This window comes from Callospermophilus lateralis, chromosome 16, assembly GCF_048772815.1.
Source record: "Callospermophilus lateralis isolate mCalLat2 chromosome 16, mCalLat2.hap1, whole genome shotgun sequence".
In the NCBI taxonomy this organism is placed as follows: Eukaryota; Metazoa; Chordata; class Mammalia; order Rodentia; family Sciuridae; genus Callospermophilus; species Callospermophilus lateralis.
Window position 1 is genome coordinate 11,496,089 of NC_135320.1, and position 20,220 is coordinate 11,516,308.

General features: G+C 36.7%; 2 protein-coding genes across 2 annotated transcripts in view; both read left to right on the forward strand.

The window, feature by feature from the left end:
- The first annotated feature begins 879 nt into the window (after window positions 1–879).
- On the forward strand, window positions 880–1,970 carry LOC143382357 (ubiquitin thioesterase ZRANB1). Its single transcript, XM_076836399.1, is given in 11 exon segments — window positions 880–940; window positions 943–989; window positions 991–1,013; window positions 1,015–1,051; window positions 1,053–1,184; window positions 1,186–1,358; window positions 1,360–1,420; window positions 1,422–1,470; window positions 1,473–1,631; window positions 1,634–1,735; window positions 1,738–1,970. Coding segments are annotated over 11 exon segments (1,077 nt in total).
- Window positions 1,971–9,552: 7,582 nt separating this feature from the next.
- The window catches only part of Spidr (scaffold protein involved in DNA repair), a 384,856-nt gene continuing 374,188 nt past the window's right edge, over window positions 9,553–20,220 (forward strand). The window contains exon 1 of the mRNA XM_076835428.1: window positions 9,553–9,609. Within this exon, the coding sequence (XP_076691543.1) occupies window positions 9,577–9,609 (33 nt within the window). The 5' untranslated portion in view covers window positions 9,553–9,576. The remainder of the gene's footprint in view (window positions 9,610–20,220) is intronic.

Below are 20,220 nucleotides of genomic sequence, written 5' to 3' on the forward strand. Positions count from 1 at the left end.
AAAAATGAAAACAAAAACAAAAACTGAGATTCCTTAAAGTTAAAAACTTCTGTGCTTTGTGCTTTACCATTTGTTGGGTTTGTAGCTTTTAGCAAGTTATATAACCTGTCTGTGATGTAATTATCTCTATATGCAATAGTACCTTAAAGGACTGTTGTATGAATTATCTGCGATAAATGATAATAATACCTAACACTCTTTAAGCACTTACTATGTATCTGGTCATATTTTAACCCATCAACTTATAGGCACTATTCCATTTCACATAAAGGGATTATTGACATTATCATAACTTCTTATTGACAATATTGTAATTCATGATAACAGAAAAGCCTGAAAAGGACTTCTCTTCCTACTTTGAGCGCAAAAATGTCTAGTCAGATGTTTTGCAGATATCACCATGAAAGAATCTGTAATTATCTGCTACCCATATGGATTGCATCTAATACAGTGGGGTATTAAGCATGCTATGCAAGGGCTGAGCTACACCCTAGCCCTAGTTACAGTGGTTCTCAAAGAATGCCATCAGAATCCCTTGAGAAGCGTGTTAGAACACATCGCTAGGCCCCACCCATCAAATTTCTGATTCAAGTCATCTAGGATGGGAAAAAAAATGCATTTTTTGACAATTTCCCAGATGATACTGATACAGTCAGTCCTTGACCAATGTATAACTGATTTATTGATATGTAAGTAAGATTCCAAAGATCATCTTAAAAATATACCATTCATTTGGCTCCAGGCCCCTGGCTGCCACCATTAGGAGTCTGCAGAGACCAGCACCACCCTCTTTCCAGGTCCCCGCCCCCACAGCGGCTCGCACCTCCCTCCCATCCTGGAGGCTCTCTGCTTCCAAAAATGGTGAAGTAGATTTCCGCAATGGTATGTCCTGAAGTGACAAAACAAAACCAGAAAGAAATAATTGCCTCTCTTCAACAGGAATAAGGGAATTTGCTTGCTATTTTCTAATTGACCTTGTAACATTTACTGTTGCCAGCAGATATTGAAGACTTGCCCCAAAGTTCAAGAAAAATTATTTGATGAGGTGCTTTGATAGAGATGTTCAAAAAGAGGTAGAAAAGGAATCTCCAATTATAAACTGGTCCTTGGAGTTGACTACAAATTTGGACAGTTTATTGTATGCACTTTGGAACTGGATTGTGGGAGACTGCTTTACTATAAGCTACAGTACTGCAAGCTATCTGGGGCATTTATGATGAGAACTCAGTGCTTCAGAAAGCCCTGTATGACAACCTGCATGATGATTCACATTGGTTTTATACACACTGGAAAGACTAGGAATTCTGATATTTTCAGTGCTCTAGTTTTCGTTTTTCCTTGAGAGAACAGTGGCATGAACTGGGCATTCATCCTCTCTTTTGCTAGTCAGTCCACAGCACTTTCGGAACAGACACACATTTTTTGTACTTGCACATATTCTTCCATCGCCAATTATAGTTTATGGAATAAAACATTCCAGGGAGAAACCTTAGTATTTACTCAGTTTCAAGGGTTTTATCTGCCTTTATTGTTGGAACAGTTTTTTTGTTTTGTTTGTTTTTAAAGTCCAATTGTTCTGAGCTATACTAGGAGCTCCTTTTCTGCTTTGGCTGTCATGCAAAATGATGGCTATGTGCAATTGAGGATTTTTTTTTCTTCAACACCATCACATTTTAACCTCTGGTAAACAGTAAAAGGAAGCTATACCACATCCATTTTCCTTCTTCTCAGGAAGTATTGAGGAACACCCGGAGAAATTGCTCAGGGAGTGCCTGGACTGCTGCATGACCCAATGGGGAATACTGGTTGCTATGCAGAAAAGCCCTCAGCCTGGAAATCAGACCATGGTCACACAGTTAGTAGAAAAATGGCTTGACCACTACCCAAAGATCCAGTCTTGTATATCTCATCTAATGGAGATGAAGATGAATAAAAAAATCAAAGAGCAGAAGAACAAGGCATCAGTCTGAGATGGTTCCAAAGTTAGGGCAGAGTGTTCAGCATTGAATGAACCCAATCTGGCAGGATCTGCTTGGAAATATTTTTCTGATCTACACCTAGTGGAGATAATTAAAGCACGTGCTACATGAGGAAACAGAGAACTTTGGTTGAGATAATTTGTATAAAAAAGTTTATTAGCAGAACTTTCTTTCACATTGTGAATATGTCTATAAATGTTAATGCAGGTGGTTGTGTAAGAAATTGTGTTCTAGGGCTGGGGTTGTGGCTCAGTGGTAGAGCACTTGCCTTGAATGTGTGAGGCACTGGGTTCGATTCTCAGCACCATAAATAAATAAAAAAATAAAAGTTTGTCAACAACTAAAATGAATAAAATAAATAAAAAAAATTTAAAAAGAAATTGTGCTCTAGAAAAAATTTTAAAGGGATTTTACTATATTCACAGAATTGTGCACATTTTTTCCACTATGTTTTTTTGAACAGGTACACACAATTCAAAAACCAAAACCAGCTAAGAATGGAGAAGTCTTATTACCCTTATCCCAGTCACTTGGTTCTACCTCTCCCCTAGATAACCACTTATTTTTGTATACATCTAGCATTACTTCACTTCATACAAGTACAAGCAATAAACAGCCCTCTGTTTTCTCACACTAGAAAGGCAGCATACTCTAAATCCTGTATATTGTTTTTTTCTATACTATACCCTGGAGATTATTATGCAAATAGGATATGGGTTATTTAATAGTGTCTTTCATGTAATTGAATATTCTGGTTGTTTCTCTTCTTTTGCTATTGCAGACAGTGTTGCAGTAAATGTTCTTCTATACACATCTTTCATATGTGACGTGATTTGAATGTGTCCCTTCCAAAATTCAGGTATTGCCAAAGCACTAGTATTAAGAGGTGGGGGTCTTTAAGAGGCAATTAGGCCATGAGGGCTTCTTCTTTGTTAATGGGATTAAGATCCTTCTAAGAGAACCTTTAAAGTTGTTTGACTAGCTTGCTCTCTTACCCTTCTGCCTTTTGCCACATGAGGATGCCGAAAGAAGGGCCACATGACACCAAATGAGATGGAATAATCTTGAACTTTTCAGTCTCTAGAACCATAAGAAAATAAATTTCTATTCCTTATAAGTTACCCAGTCTCACATATTCTGTTTTAGGGCATATAATGGGCCAAGAAAATATGTGTACAGGTGTTTCTGTAGGATTAATTCCCAGTAGCTTAAAATTTAGATACAATTTTGAAAAATAATTGCCAAATTCCCCTTGATAGGGGTTGTGTGATTTTTTACTCTCATTAGCAATGAATGAGAGTGTCCTTACCTCTGTATGCGTTGTCAAGTATTTGAACTTTAGTCAGCATAAGTGTGTAGTTTTAATTTGTATTTCTCTTATCATGAATGAGGTAGCACATTGTCTATATATACAAAAGTAATTTATTTTCATTTTTGTGTGAACTGTCCTTGTTTTTTGCCCATATTCCATTGTGTTTTGGTCATTTCTTCTCCTAATTTCTGAAAGCATTTTATACTTTAGAGGATTATTATTTCAATATGATGTGAATATCAACTTTTTTTCCTATTTTGTCACTTGTCTTTGTTTTTTGCCATACATAAATTACAGGGTTTTTGTTACATAGTTAGATTTATCGATCTTTTCTAATTTGACTAGTAAATTTTGAGTCATAGTAGGGAAGACTTTTCCCCTCTCCCCACTCATGTTTAATTCTAATACATTTACATTTTTTTTTCATATTTAAACCTTGGATTTATTTACAACTCTGAGTAAATGGTTTGCCTACTAAGACTAAAAAAGGAATATAGACCTTTCAAGCATTTCTTTCCAAACTAGATCAAATCTTACCCTGTATAGGAAACGATGAAAGGAGAGTTGCCTTTGTGGCAAAGCCGAAACCCTCTTGTGACTCTTACCCTTCCCACAGATTCCAAGGCTCTGCATGGCATCCTGAGGATTATCGTAAGCAGAGTAAAAAGTTATCTCCAAAATAAGTAAGCTAAAAATATGGTGAGAAAAAGGTTAAAAGAACTTTCCCATTTGTGTTTGACGTTGATTTTTTAAAATTTGACAAATTCATTATAATTAAAGTTATGCTTTTCCAAAGAATCACACAAAATGAAAAACAAGCCATATACTAGAAGAAAATATTTGTAGTATATACATACTTGACAAAGAATTTATATTCAAAATAACTGTTATTCTTACAACTCAAAAATGAAACAAATGATAATAAAAAAAAGCTTGAATGAAAGATTTGAACAGGCACTTCACACACATATATATATATATATACAAATAAGAGTATAGCTACATTGGGAAATCTGTAGAAGAGCTGATTTTTATTATATATGTATACATACAGAGGCTTATAAGAATATGAAAAAGCAAGACAGAAATGCATTGTCTATCATCATATTATCAGGGCAAAAAAAAAAAAAACACACCAGGTTACTACCATAAACTGCTATAATGGCTACAGTTTTAAAAGACTGATAATATCAAGTATTGAAAAAACATGGAACAACTAGAACTCACACACACTTCTGTTGGGGAATGTAAAATATTGTAATTACTTTGGAAAACAGTTTGTCAGTTAGCATTGAATGTTTTTTGAGAAGGAGATGACAAGATTGGAAAGGACTCAATAGTCCTTCTTACACAGGATCTTTTTTTCTTATAAATACTCCTTTTATTACTAATTCATAGTTGATAATTCCTCACAGTTATACAATATTCTGATCGGTATAGTGGGAAATGTATGGGCCATTGTGTCACACATAGATTCTAATCTTGAACACTTATTAGCTATGTGACCTCAGGTAAGTCATTTCTGTTTAACAACGAACTAATCAGTTTTGCATTACCCTAAGAGGATATCTTAGACAATCTTATTTTATAAAGAAAAGAATTTTAAATGCTTACAGTTCTACAGGTTGAAAGTCCCAGATTGGGCTGCCCCATTGTGTTAGCCTCTGGTGAAGGCCTAAGGTGGATGGCATTACAGCAGCAGGTGTGTATGTGAGAAGAAGAGATGACATCTTGAAAAAAGAAGAAAGTGACTTGAGTTCTACAATCTTTTCCCAAGGGCATGATCCCAATTGACCTATGGAGCTCCCCTTAGGCTCTACTTTTTAAGGGTTCAACACCACCTACCAATTTCACTACCTTGGGAATTGCACTTCCAAAACATGAACTCTTGAAGGACACACTCAAACTATATCCAAACTATGGCATTTTAGCTCTGGTCCCCAAGGATCATGTTCATCTCACAATGAAAAATGCATTTATTCTATTCTCAGTAATCCCAAAGTTTTAAGTGTTCTAGCATCACTAAACATTCCAAGACCATAGTTGTTGTTGTTGTTGTTGTTGTTGTTTTGAGACTCAAGGAAACTCTCCGCTATGAGCCCCCATTAAAAAACAAAAACAAGTTACATACTTCCAAGATACAATGGCAAGATAGGAATGGGATAAATATTTCAGTTACAAAAGGGATAAATAGGAATGTAGAAAGGAGTAATTGGCCCAAAGCAATACTGAAAATCATCATGGCAGATAATTAAATAAGCCTTCAGGTCTGGCACATTGTACATATTATGGTGAGGGTTGAATCCTCAAGACTTGGGTAGCATTGCCCCTACAGCTTTCCTATTAACAAGTCTGGCTATTCTTTTGAGCTAGTTTTGCACAATGCTTACAGCTTTCCCTGGCAGGCATTGAATATTACTATTTTCTCTACCATTCTAGGGTCCTCACTGAGTCCCATTAGGCATTGCCTCATTGGGGTCTCTCTGCAGGGAATCTGACCCCACATTAAACTTCTTTCTGGGCTCCCAGGTGTTTCCTTTAAAATTTCACTGTATGCCATCAGAATACTCTTGCATTCTGTGTACAGGAAAAAAACAGCTCCACATGAACACCAAGTCTGTGAATGGGGCAAACTGTCTCTGGGCCTATTTGAGCAACTACTGCAACTGTAGAGTTCTTTACTGGCAGAATGCAGGAAACAAATCCCAAGCAAATGGAGAGTACTCTGGGATTGGTCCCTGTAATAATTCTGCCCTGGAAGATTCCTGGGCCTGTGATACTAGGAGTAGATTCAAAGATTTCTGAGATGCCCTCAAAATCTTTTTCCAATTGTCCTATTAGCATTCCTGATCATCTTTTTGTATATGTATTTTTATATTGTTTTATTTTTTTGTGTTGCTGGGGATCATGTGCTATGCTGGGCAAGTGCTATGGCTTTGAGCCACATCCTTAGCCTCCCTGCTAATCCTTTCAGCAAGTGGTTGCTCAGGTGCACCCTCCCCTCCCAAATACACTTTTCCACCTGGTTCCAAATCTTTCCATTCAGTTTGATTTTTCACCCAAGTCTAACTGTAAATCTCATTAAAAGTGGTCAATAATACTCAGGCTGCATTCTGATTGCTTTGTTATTTTGAAATTTCTTCTGTCAAATAAACTAGTCCATCACTCTTAATTTTGGCCCTCCACAAAATCTTAGGGCATGGACACAATGCATCCAGGTTCTTTGTCAGAGTGTAACAAAATGGCCTTTCCAATTTCCAACAGAGTTTCCATTTCTATCTAGGACTAGATCCCTAGTCACTCATCTTCTGTGCTCTCACCAGAATTGTGCTTTTTTCTTGCCTGCTTCACCAAGCTCTTCGAACCTCTATCTGGAACCCAATTTCAAAGCTGCTTCCAACATTCATAGTATAGATATACAAACAACTCCACTCCTCAGTACTAGTTTTCTGTATTAGTCTGTTTTTCATTACCATAATGAAATACCAGAAGTGGGCTTGTGTAGCTCATAAAATCTAGAGAATCTAGAAATTCAAAGTCTTGTGCTGGCATCAACTCATTTCTGGTGAGGACCTCATGGCAGATGGCAGGAGCACATGGAAGAGAGAGAAGAGACATCACCAAACAGGAAACCAGAATGAAGTTCAGGGGGTAGGTTCACTCCTGTTAACAACACACTATCTTGATAATGACTTTTATCTTTTCCAAGGGCAGAGCCCTCAGTGACCTAAGGATCTTCCACTGGGGCCTAACTCTTAAAGGTTCATATCAACTTCTAACCTCACCACACTAGTACCAAGCTTCCAACACAAGAACACTTGGGGGATACATTCAAACCATATCTCAACTATAGCAAATAATTACTCATTCGTAGGAAAATATCAAAGTGCTTTGTATGTGGAAAACACTGTGCTAACTGCTAGGGACACAAAGGTGAACACAACAGAAATAATATCACCTTACACATTACAGAGGTGGAGTCAGTGGTAAACAATTATAATAATTACTGTATTTAAATACTATATTTTCATTATTATTTGTATAACATTGTCAAAGTAGCATAGGTTTCTGTGAAAATAAAGAGTGGGACAGTTCAGGGAAACTAAGTCAATCTGGTTCTGGTTTGCTAGGTGCATAAGAACTGGCATGGCGGAGCTGGAATTGTGGCTCACGGTAGAGTATTCGCCTACCAAGTGCGAGGCCCTAGGTTCGATCCTCAGCACCACACAGAAATAAATAAAGAAATTATGTCCAACTAGAACTAAAAAATACATATAAAAAAAAACTGACATGGCAATGGGAGGCTAGAGACTCTCAGGAAGAACGAAAAGTAAAAGGTTAGGCCTTGAGGCTCCAGAGGCTGGGTGCATTTGACAAAGTAAGGGAAAGCCAAATGGAGATGCATAAACATCACTGGAATGTCTATATGGAGAATGGATTATATGTGTGTGGTGGATGGGGAAGTAAGAGTGGATTAGGGACTTGGGTTAGGCTACTAGTAGTATGGAAAAGAGATATTAGTGACCTGGGAAATGGTGGTGGCAGTAGAGAGAGTGGATAGATTCAAGATTCATACATGAGAGGTGGGGCAGACAGGACTTTGGTAAGAGACACAAAAGTGTTCATAAAAATTCCAAGGATTCTGTGTAAGTGACTAACAGGTGGATTCAGTGACACTACTATGATGATAAATTCTGAATAGGCACAAATTTGGTAACATGAACATTTAAGTGGAAGAACATCTCCAAGTGGAGATGATAAGCAGGCAGTATACTGAGGCTACAGCTGGAACAGCACAGAGATTTGCAACTGAGAGCCAAGGCCTACACACAGTAAGATGACCAGTAAGATGGAAAGGCCTAGTTTGAGGCAGCAATGGCAAACCTCTTTTCTTGGTTGAGTCTCAGTAGTCTCAAACCCAAAATAGTTTTAGTATCTGGTTTTTATATTGGGAAGTGCTGATAGTATTAGTGTAACAACAATGTCATGCTAAAGCTAACACTTTTTTCTTTCATTTTTTAAAACTATTTTAGAGTGAGTACTATATAAAAGGATTTCAAACAGGAGATAATGAAGAATGAGGACCAGACAAAAAGATGGAGAGTGTGGAACATCACAAAAGAATGTCTTCTTTGAGGTATATGAAAAAGTCCTTTTAAAGCAGACTAAACTCCATTTCTGCATATTTTTAAAAATATAAGTTTTTAAATTTTTATTCATTCTTTTTAGATATACATGATAGTACAGTGTATTTCGACATACATATCATATTTTGACATATTATACATACATACTTGTAATTAGGATCCCATTCTTGTGGTTGTGCATGATGTGGAGTTTCACTGGTGGCATATTCACATATGAACATAGGAAAGTTATATCCCATTTGAGAATATAACTTTCTAAGAATCCTTTCCTCCTCCCTAGGCAGACACTTTCTCAATTTTTAAAAATTATCAATTTAGTTTTTTCTACAACGAATAACTTCTTTACAGAATCTTCCTACTCAGACTTTAAAACCTAATTTTGTTTTTACTCAGTCCCAGGCCTCCTTCCCATTGTGTTTAGTTTCAAGACTATTTCTGAAAGTGTTGAGACACAAGTATATTCACTTCTAAAGTGATCCCTGGAACAGCATCTGGGAACTTGTTAGAAATATACAAGTTCTATGGCCATATGTCAGACCTACAGAACTCGGGAAATCCAGCGGTCCCTGTTTTAACAAGTCTCTTTGATTTTGACGTCTCATAAATTTAAGATTCTCTACTCTTTAATATTTGGAAGTTGTTTCTTTCCCTCGCCCCCATATATCGGGAAATAACACCCCTCCTTTCTCCAATACACTAACAGCTACAGCTGCTCCTTAAGAATGATTATTCAAGGCACAGCTTACTTGGGGTTTTCATTTTATTTTTACTTAAGGTCAGTTTTGGCCAGACAACACAATTCGTAAGACAACACTGCACGATCCTGTCTGCAAGCTCTCTTCTAAGGAACCCAACGGTGAGCGCAGCGGTTCGCCAACGACGGGCTCCAGAGGCTTCGGACCCAGAGCTGGGAGGAAGTTCGAGCGGCAGCGTTGCAAACGCTTCCCCCACTCAAAATAAAGTATCGTTGCCGGACGCCCAGTAGCTCCCCGGAAAGCGCCGGGACGCAAGGAAGCCCCGCCCTGCGCTCGAACGCCCACCAATCGCAGCGCGCAGTGAGGCGTGCCGACTGGGAAACTGCGCGCGCGCCTTCCGGGGGGGCGGTACAAGCGAGAGGAGGGAGGCGGCGCGCGTGGAGATGCCTCGCGGTGGCCGCCCTCGCAGTCACAAGGTACGCGGTGGGGCGGGAGTTGAGACCGTTCGGTTTCCCGTGTAGCTAGGGGGAAGCGCTGGCCCGCGGTGGCAGCTCGGTTTAGTCCTCAGCAGGCGTGAACGCCGGTTGGTCGGGTTAGAGGGTGGGCGCTGTGGCTGGCGGGCACTCCAGCAAGCTCGCAGGCTGGAGTGCCCGCGTGAGGCCGCGGCGGGCGGGTCTGCATGCGGGGTGACGCGGCCGCCCCCAGGTCGGTCTTCTGCCGGGATTGTGTGCGTTACTCCTGTTGTGGGAAAGGCGAGGGTGGCAGCGGTGGGCGTGACGGAGAGGGCTTCTGGGGCTTGAGTTGGGAACTAGTGAGTGAGAGATATTCTCCCTCGCTGGTGTTTAGAAGTTCTTTTTAATTTTTTTTGATTCATTCCTATAACGAACGCACCAAGACAACAGTGGATATGGGCATGTCTCTTCTGCCAGTTTTTCGTGTTGCTACTTTCTTTTCGTTCCTAAATTTCCTCTGAAACTTTCTCTTTCTGCCAGTGGGAGAGGAATCTGGAGTTAAGTGCTCCCAGTCTGTATTCCAGCGCCCTGCACAGTTTGTAGGCACGAAGTAGGTGTGTAGCATCTATGTAACAGGCACGATATGTGAAATGATTGCAACTGCATTCATGAGTACATCGTTTTTATTCTATCAGTTGTGGTGGTCATAGTGTTGATTTTTAAAAAATTTCTTTTTAAAATGCCTTCTTAAAGCAACAAGCCAAAAATGAGAAGTAAACTAAAACCCTTCTTTAAGTTTCTTGTTTACAAATAGTTGTGTCTCATCATACTTAAATTTAAAACCAGGAACTGTGCCTTCTTTCTTTATTTTTCTTCCTTTTACCCAAATACTTTCTGAGAAAATAGTCCGTGTGTACTGGGTCTGCTTCTCAAATACCATTATTGACAAGACCACACTGTCAACCTTGTAACTGATTTGGGGGAATAAAAGAAACCTGTCACACCTCTTAGATTGTAAGGCACATAATCTAATATCAGAAATAGTAAAATGTGAAAAAACTTAGGGAAACATGACGTTGCTAAGTTCATTATAAATAATTTACTTAGTCATGGCAGCATTTCACACACTTGCCACCTGCTTGTATTTCTTTTGGAGTGTCCCTGATGTTGCTATCCTAATCTTTTCAGTCTTTACAACTGCTCATTTATTTTCCCTTGCTGTCTTCCTGCCATGTTCTATATTTTATTTTATTTTGCCAAACTGGGGATGGAGGAGCTACATTCCCAATCCTTTTTATTTTTTTATTTTGACATAGGGTCTTAGTTGCCTGGGCTAGTGTGTGTAATTTGCCTCAGCCTCCAGTACTTGGGATTGTAGGCCTGCACCACTACACCCAGCCAGTAGCCACATTTCAAGTGCACAGTAACTACATGTTGTCAGAGGCTTCTGCGTATCCAGCACAATACATAACATTTATGTCATTGCAGCAAGTTCTGTTAGGTATCACTGGTGTACACTATTTGAAATGGTATTCTCCAAAAGCCGAAGATTTTCTAATTGCCATCATTTATTCAGATTTTCAAGACATATAAAACTGGATGGGATTGGTTTTAGAGAATAGGAACATTCTGAGATACAAAAAAGGAGAGCTCAATTTTGGGGGAGATTGGCTGATTTTCATAGCAGTTGATATTTTACCTTTAGGAAGGTATAACAGCTTGAGCTATGAGGCTAAGATGGAGGGTTGAAGAGAAGTGTGGATATGGAAGTGTGTGATTGTGTATAGGTATTTACATGAATGTCTGTAAGTATGTGTGAGAGGAGAGGGCTAGTGACCAAGGACATGTGATAAGAAAATATGGAGGGAGCTGCCCTTAGTTTGGGTCATTTTTGCAGTAACCCCAGGGATTGGTGATTGGAAAATTAAGTTCATAGAAGGATGGGAGTCTTAGTGCTCAAAAGGCAACACTGAAGCAATTGGCCATAGAGTGCAGAATGGCAGGAGAGGTGCCATGATTAGGAGGGGGCTAATGATTCTGATACAGTGAGTGGGCTTAAGACTTAAGTCCCAGTGAATTCCCAGGTACTAAAAACCAAAGCAGAAACTCACTGGTGGTGCCCTTGTGTGGGAAGAGTTATTGATAATTATTGATGGGCACTTTTGTTAAAGTGTGATAATGGAGAATCAATGACTAGAATCCTCATTTCAAGAATTAGGCATTCGTGGGAGAAAATTCTGACTCATTGCTTACCAACTTAGATATATTTACCATTTCTAAGTTGTAGTGACTTTGTAAAATGGACATGATACTTGTTTTGTAGGGTATGAGAATTAAATAATAAGAATGCCTGGGATGATGTGCCAAGCATACATATACTCCATATATGTTAATGAAATGAAAACCATTAATAAAAACATCTGATATTGACAAAATTATTAATATGAGGACAATAATATTATACATCCTCTATTACTTTGCTTCTAGATTTTCCTGGAATTGCCTTCTTTCATCTTGTGAACAAGGAATAGGAAGAGGATTTAGTTTTTAAAATTTTTACTGATGTAAGAAAATTCTCCGGCTGGGGATGTGGCTCAAGCGGTAGCGCGCTTGCCTGGCATGCGTGCAGCCCGGGTTTGACCCTCAGCACCACATACAAACAAAGATGTTGTGTCCACCGAAAACTAAAAAATAAATATTGAAATTCTCTCTCTCTCTCTCTCTTTTTTTTTAAAAAAAGAAAATTCTCTCAGTTAATTTGGTAGGAGTATGTTATGGTTCCAATTTAGGGCTTTGGTAATCTTATTGGATGATTTACTTAACTGGTCACTCTGCTTTTCAGAATTTAGACTATTTAGTATTGATATTTTAGTTTTGATGTTGTCTTATCCTTCAAATGGAAGGAAAAGAGAGAACTTTATTGTGGGACTTTCTATTGTCATGTACTTCACACAAAATATACCATTTATAGGAAAACTATATTTTCTTTTTAACCAAAATAATATATGCTCACAGATAGATAAAATGGTATGAAAATTTTCTTTATTATATAGACTTACATACAGCCATAAGAAATAATAGAGATCTTAGATACCCTTTACCTACTTTTCCCTGATGTTGACATTTTGCAAAACTTTTGTACACTATAATCATCAGTATATTCACAATTCAGTCCAATTAACTTAGGTTTTCCAAGATTTGTGTTTATGTGTGTGTGTATTTAGTTTTGTCTTTGTGTGTTTGTGCTGCTATAACAAACTACCATAGATGGAGTGACTTATAAATAACAGGAATTTGTTTATCTCAGTTAATGGGGACTGGGCAATGCTAGATGGAAGCAATGACCCTTTTCATTCTGGTGAGGGCCCATTTCCTGGTTGCTAGACAGTCATCTTATCCTCATGTAGTAGAAAGGTGAGGAACTCTTTTTTTAGGGCACTAATCCCATCCATCTGACCACCTACCAAAGTCCCCCCCACCTCATATCATCACTTTAGGGGTTAGAGTTTCAACATATGGACTGAGAAGGGGGAGAAAACATTCAGACCATAGCAGTTCTGTACACTTGTATTATATGGGCAAGTTCTTATTTCTGCCACAACATTTAAGATACTAAACAGCTCAAAGAGCATGAGGATCCCTCTTATAATCCCAGCATTCACTTCCAGTAACTCTCCCTTCATTTCTGGCAACCACTAATCCGTTGTCACCATTTAAAAAGAAATTGTTATTTCAAAAATGTTATGAAAATGAAATCATACTGTATGTAACCTCTTGATTTTTTTCTACTCAGCATAAAACCCTAGAGACCTATCCAAGTTTTGCATATCAGTAGTTTCTTTTTATTACTGAGTATAATTCTATAATTCTGTGGAATGGATACACAAGTTTGGCTTAACTTTTCTGTATTGAAAAATTATCTGGTTGTTTTGTGTTGGACTATTGCAAATAAAGTTGCTCTGAACATTATGTATGGGTTTTGTATGAACATAAGTTAATTTCTCTGAGATAAATACCCACATATGTAATCATTGAGTTGAATAGTAATTAGATGTTTAGTTTTATAAGAAACATGTAAGCTTTTCCAGAATGGCTGTATAATTTTATAGTCCCACTGGCTTGTGATTCAGTTTCATAAAATTCACCCTTTTAAAATGTATATTCCAGTGTTTTTAATATATTTGGTTATATGAATATTCAAAATTATAGGACACTTTTATCATCCCCAAAATAAACCTCACTCGTATTAGCAGCCATTCTCCATTGGTTTTTCCCTCATCCTCCAGCAGCAAGCACTGAGCTACTTCCTATCTATGGATTTGCCTTTCTGGATGTTTCATAGAAAGTGAATCATCTAATATGAGGTCTTTTTGTAATTGGTTTCTGTCATTTAGAATAATGGTTTGTCCATGTTATGCATCTATTAGTACTCTGTTCCTTATGGCTGAATAACATTCCATTATATGGACATACCACATTTTAAAAATCCACTCATCAGTTAATAGATATTTGGATTATATCTACCCTTAGGCTGTTAGGAATAATGCTAGTTTAAACATTTGTTTTAAATATCTTAAGTTTTTCTTTAGCAGAATTTCTGGTTATATAATAGCTCTTATGTTTAAATTTTGAGGTACTGCCAAAATGTTTTTCAGAGGTAATCGCACCATTTTATAGTCTCACCATCAAGGAATGAGGATTCTCATTTCTCTATATCTTTGCGAGCACTCTGTTATGTGTGAAACAATGACAGAAAATTCAGAGGTGAAATGATTGGGTTATGAGAGCCTTAATCTAATCAATGCATTAATCCACTGCTGTGGATTAACTGGTCAGTAACTGCAGGTGGGTAAGGTGTGACTGCAGGAGCCAGGTCACTGGGGGTGTGCCTTTGGGGTTTATATTTGGTCCCTGGTGAGCAGAGCTCTCTGTTTCCTGGTTTCTGTGTCCTGAACTGCTTTCCTCTGCCCTGCTCTTCTGCCATGATGTTTTGCCACACTGTGGGATCCAGAGGTATAGAGTTGGCTGATCATGGACTGAACCTTGGAAACCATGAACCAAAAGAAACTTACTTCTCTAGTTGTTCTTGTCAGGTCTTTTGGTCACAGTGATGAAAAAGCTAACTAAAACAGATCACTGACTACTGTTATTTGTTGAGTTGTGTGACTATAACTCTTATAAATTTATAAGTTCTTTTTATTGCCAAATTGTAAGAATTCTTTATAAATTCTGTATACATTTCCCCTATCACATAATGATTTGTCAACATTCTCTCCCACTCTATGGGTTTTCATTTCTTTTCTTTTTAAAAAATATTTATTTTTTAGTTTTAGGTGGACACAATATATTTTATATTTATGTGGTGTTGAGGATTGAATCCAGTGCCTCATGCATGCAAGGTGAATACTCTACCACTTAGCCACAACTAGCCTGGTTTTCATTTTGTTGATGGTATCATTTGAAGCACAAAGGTTTTAAAATTTTGATGGTGTCTCTTATTTTTTTCTTTTGTTGCTTGTGCTTTGGTGTCATATCTAAGAAATCATTGCTTAAACCAAGGTGATGCAGATTTATTACTATTTTCTTCAAAGAGTTTTATGATTTTAGCTTTTAAATTTATATCTGTTTCAGTTAATTTTTGTATATAGTGTGAGTTAAGCATCTAATTTTGAAGCCTTGTGCATGTGGATATCTAGTTGTCTCAGTGCTATTTGTTCAAAAGACTGCCCTTTCCTTGATTAAATTGTCTTGGCAGCCCTCACTTAAATCAGTTGACCATAATTAAGAATTTATTGCTGGATATTGGTTTCTATCTTATTGATCTCTATTTCATTGATTTGTGTCCAGAGACAATACTACATTTAGTTAATTATTGTGGCTTCATAGTAAAATTTGGAATCAGGAAATTTGAGTTTCTATTTTGTTTATAGATTATTTTATTCTTGTGACTTTCTTGCATTTCCATTTGAATAACATAAGTTTGTCAATTTCTTCAAAAAGCTGTCTGGGATTTTGATTTAGTTAGATGTGAAGATGAATCGGAGAGTATTACCATCTTAATATTAGGTTCTTTAATCCATGAATAAAGATTGTCTTTCTATTTATTTAGCTCTTCCTTATTTCTTTGATCTATATTTTATAGTTTTCAGCATAAAAGTCTTTTACTTCTTTCATCAGATTTATTTCTAAATATTTTATTATTTTTGATGCAGTTTTTGAAAATTTTACTTTTTTGTAATGATTATTGCTAATTACATATGTAAATACAATTATACATTTTTTTAAATATTGAGATTGTATTCTGCAACTTGGTTGAACTCATTTCTTAGTTCTAATTGTGTGTATATTTCTTAGGATTTCTTACATTAAAAAATTGTATCATCTGAGTAGAGATAATTTTGCCTTTTTTCAATCTAGGTGTGTTTTTTCTTCTCCTTGCCTAATTGCCATGACTAGGAAACTGGTACAATATCAAATACTTACAGTGGGAACAGTTGACATTCTTGCTTCGTCTCTTGGGGAATAAAACAGTCAGTGTTTCACTGTTTTGTATGATGCTATATTTGAGTTCTTTGTAGATATTCCTTATCAGATTGAGGAAATGCCCTTCAATTGCTAGTATGTTGAGAGTTGTTTTTTTTTTTTTTCTCCTGTCCCCCTACCTCCTGGAATTGAAACCAGAGCTAAACACATGCTCTACCACAGAGCTATACTCTAGTCCCACTTTTCTTGCATCTGTTGAGATTTTCATTCTTTATCTTGTTAGTGATATATGTTACATTGATTGAATTTTGGATGTTACATTAATCTTACATTCCTGGGGAAAATATCTGTTGGTCATGGTGTATAACTCTTCATATATTGCTGGATTCAGTTTGCTAGTATTTTGTTGAGGATTTTGCATCTATATTCATAAAGCAGTACTATCTGTATTTTTGTTATGTTTTTTTTGTTTTGTCATTGGGATAATGATGGTATCAATTAGGAAGTCTTTCCTTTAATACATTTTGGAATAGTTCTTGAAAAACTGGTATTAAAGCTTATTAAAATGTCTGTTATACATCACCCTTATAGTTGTCTGAACCTCAGTCTTTCTTTGTGAGTAGTTTTTAGATTACTAACTGAATCTGTTTGTTATAGGCCTATTCATTTTCTTTCTACTTCAGTCAGTTTTACTAGTTTAGTTTGTATCTTTCCAGGAATTTGTTCATTTCATTGTAGTTGTCTAATTTGTTGGCATTTAGTTGTTCATGTAACTTATAGTATTCTTTGACATTTTTGATGTTGGGTCATCTGTAACTAGAGTTGTTTATTTTTTTCAATCAGAATGCCTTTGCATTCACTTCATCCTATGTTTCTGCCTTACTGCAGTGGCTAGAACAGCATTATGTCAAATTGAATGGTGAGAGAAAATGTCCTTACCTATTATTGGTCCTATTATTTTCCTATTATCAATGTACTTGATTTCTGCTCTTTTATTATTTCTTTCCTTCTGTTTGGTTTATGAATTTTTTTGTATTTCTGGTTTTTTTAAAAAATACCTTTTTTAAAAAATTTCATTTTTATGTGGTGCCGAGGATCAAACACAGGGCCTAGGAGAAAGGGATTTATTCTTTTGTAGTTAAGTATGTTGGCTGTAGGTTTTTTGATAGGTAGTGTTGCTAAGGGTTTAATATGATTGGAGTTTTTCACCTAGAGGTTCATGTGCTAGAAGCTTGGTCCCTTGTGTGGCAGCACTGAGGTGGTGGAATCTTGAGGTAGAGCATAATGAAAGGTAATTTGGTCATGAGTGCTTAATCCTCATGAATGGATTAATGCTGTCTCAAAAGAGTGGGTTGTCATAGTAAGGCTACCCCTACATACTTGCTCTCTTCTATATGTGACTATTTCCCTTTATGCTTCTCTGCCGGGTTGTGATACAGCCAAGGAGTATCATATTGATGTCATGCAGTTTGGATCTTTCAGGCACCAGAATCATAAGTCAAAAATCTTCTTATTTGGCATTTTTGTTATAGCAATACAAAATAGACTTAAGATTCTTGGGACAGCTTTAACAAATATAAAAATGGAGTAACTTAATAACAACAGAAATTTGTGTTTCAGTTCTGGAGGCTGAGAAGTCTAAAGTCAAGGTGCTAGCAACTTGGTGTTTGGTGAGGACCCACTTTCTTATTTATAGATGACTGCCTTCAAGTCCTCATGTGGTAGAAGAGGTGAGGGAGCTCTCTGGTACTATTTTATAAGGGCACTAATCCTGTTCATTATAGCTCAACCTCATGACTTGATCAGTTCCTATAGACGCTACCTTCATATATTATCACACTGGAGATTAGTTTTACTAAGAGTTTAGAAGGCATACCAAGCGTTCATCGTATAGTAGTACTCTTTATTAAAGTTGAAGATATAAAGTTGCCTCATATGTCCTAGGCGAGTACTCTACTGCTGAACCACAACCTCAGCCCTATGTCTAGTTTCTTGAGGTTGGAATTTTGATTATTTATTTGAGACTTGTCTTTTAATATAAGTATTTACTGCTGTGAATTTCTCATTTCTGCTTTTGTTACACCCCATGAATTTTGGTAAATGGTGTTTTCTTTTATATTTAGTTTTGTGTATATTAAAATTTCTCTTTGAGACTTTCTCTTTGAAGCTTGTTCTTTAATATTCCTGTTTAACATTTACTATTGTCTTCCTTCTATGAATTTTTAGTTTAATTTCTTTATGAGCCAACAACACACTCAGATTTTACTTGTGTAGTTGTTTAGGTTTGTTTTATCGCTCAAGGTATGCTTTAGCTGGGTGAATGTTCCATTTGAGTTTGTAAAAAGTAATATATATTTTGTGGTTGGGTAGGGCATTCTTTGTCAATAAGATACTACTGAGTGATTTTGTTCAGATCTTATATAACCTTGCCTATTTTCTGCCTATTAGTTCTGTCCATTGCTAGCAGTGGAGAGAGGTTGAAATTCTCAACTATAATTTAATTATGGATTTTTTTAAAAATTTCAACTCTGCCAGTTTTGTCTTATGTATTTTGAAAGTCTGTGTTTGGTATCCATACAATATTGTTAGGTCTTCCTGGTGAATACATCATTATGTAATGTCCCTTTTTGTTTTTAGTGATCATTTTTTGCTCTGAAGTCTACTTTATCAAGTAGTAATATAGTCCTTCCTTCCTGTTTTTTTATTTTTGTTTCTGATGAATATTTTCTTGGTGTTTTTCTTTTCCATTCTTTTATTTTTATCCTTCTTATAGTATTGAATTTGAAGTAAGTTTCTTCTAAACATTGTATGTTTTGGTTTTTTTAATTATTATTCGTTCTAAAATCTCTCTTTTTCTTTCATGAGTTTTTGTTTTGCTTTGGTACTGGGAATTAAACCCAGGTGCACTTTACTACTGAGTTATATCCTAGTCCTTGTTTTTAGATTTGAGACAAGGTCTTGCTAAGTTGCTGAGTTTCTCACTAAATTGCTGAAGCTGGCTTCCAACTTGAGGTAGTCCTGCCACAGCCCCTGGTGGAATTACAGGTAGCCCACCATCCTGGCCATAATTGAAGATTACTCATTGTGTTAAGAATCAGTACACAGATGGTCCACTTTGTAGACTATTCTTTTTTTTTTTTTTTTTTAATAAAATTAAACATTCCATTTGTTAATTTATAAACCATAATAAAACCATTTCACCAGCAGATCTTTCTTTGGAAAAGGTAAACACGTTATGTGCAAATTTCAGCAACAGTAGAAATTTCATTAAACCCAAATAGAGGCATAATTCATTTTGGAGTTCAATGATATATTCAAGGAACCACTTAACAATAATTGTAGAGAAGTACCAGAACATCTTTGCAGTGCAAAATTGTTTTTCACCAGTGAGAATAATACAACTGCAAGCTCCACAGCTTCTGGTGAAGGCACTTTGAAGTTCTTTTCACAAATAATACCCATAAGGATTGTTTCTTCTTATTTTGCACAGCAGTTTTCTGAAAACCTGGGACCAAAATATTTATGAAGCAAGGGAACAAAAGACGGATAAACAGGTACTCTCCTTAGGCCAGTGGTGTATAAACTTAGGCAAGCAGGAAAGTGGCTCATTCATAAGCCGACAAAATTGGACCTCTTAAACACAAAATTCCAATTATCAAAAGCAGAAAATCAAAAACTAAACAAAAAAACAAAACCAGAAGTCAAGCAGAAGCAGTGTTACTTCCTCCCTGAAGGGGGAAAGACCACATTCAACAGGAGATTAAGGCCAAATTGGTTGTCTGTCCCAAAGTATAGCTAGAGGTTGGGGATAGTACCGAAGAAAAAAGGGTGGATATCAGCAGCAACCCCAGAAGTAGCCTGGGTGGTGGGAGAATTGGCTATATAATCTCTTTTAATGGATGTATTTAGGTCATTTAAAATAAATATTGATGTTGTTAATGCTAGTCTGTCATTTTGTTATTTTGCCCACCTCTGATTTCTTTCCTGGCCTTCCTAGGGATGACTTAAATCAGTTTAGGATTCCATCTTGACTTATTCATAGTTTTTTTGGTTGTTTTTTATCTTTTGATAGTTTTCTTAAATGATACAATATGCATATATAACATCGTAGTCTACATATGCAGCATTTTATCACATAATGTGAAGTGTAGA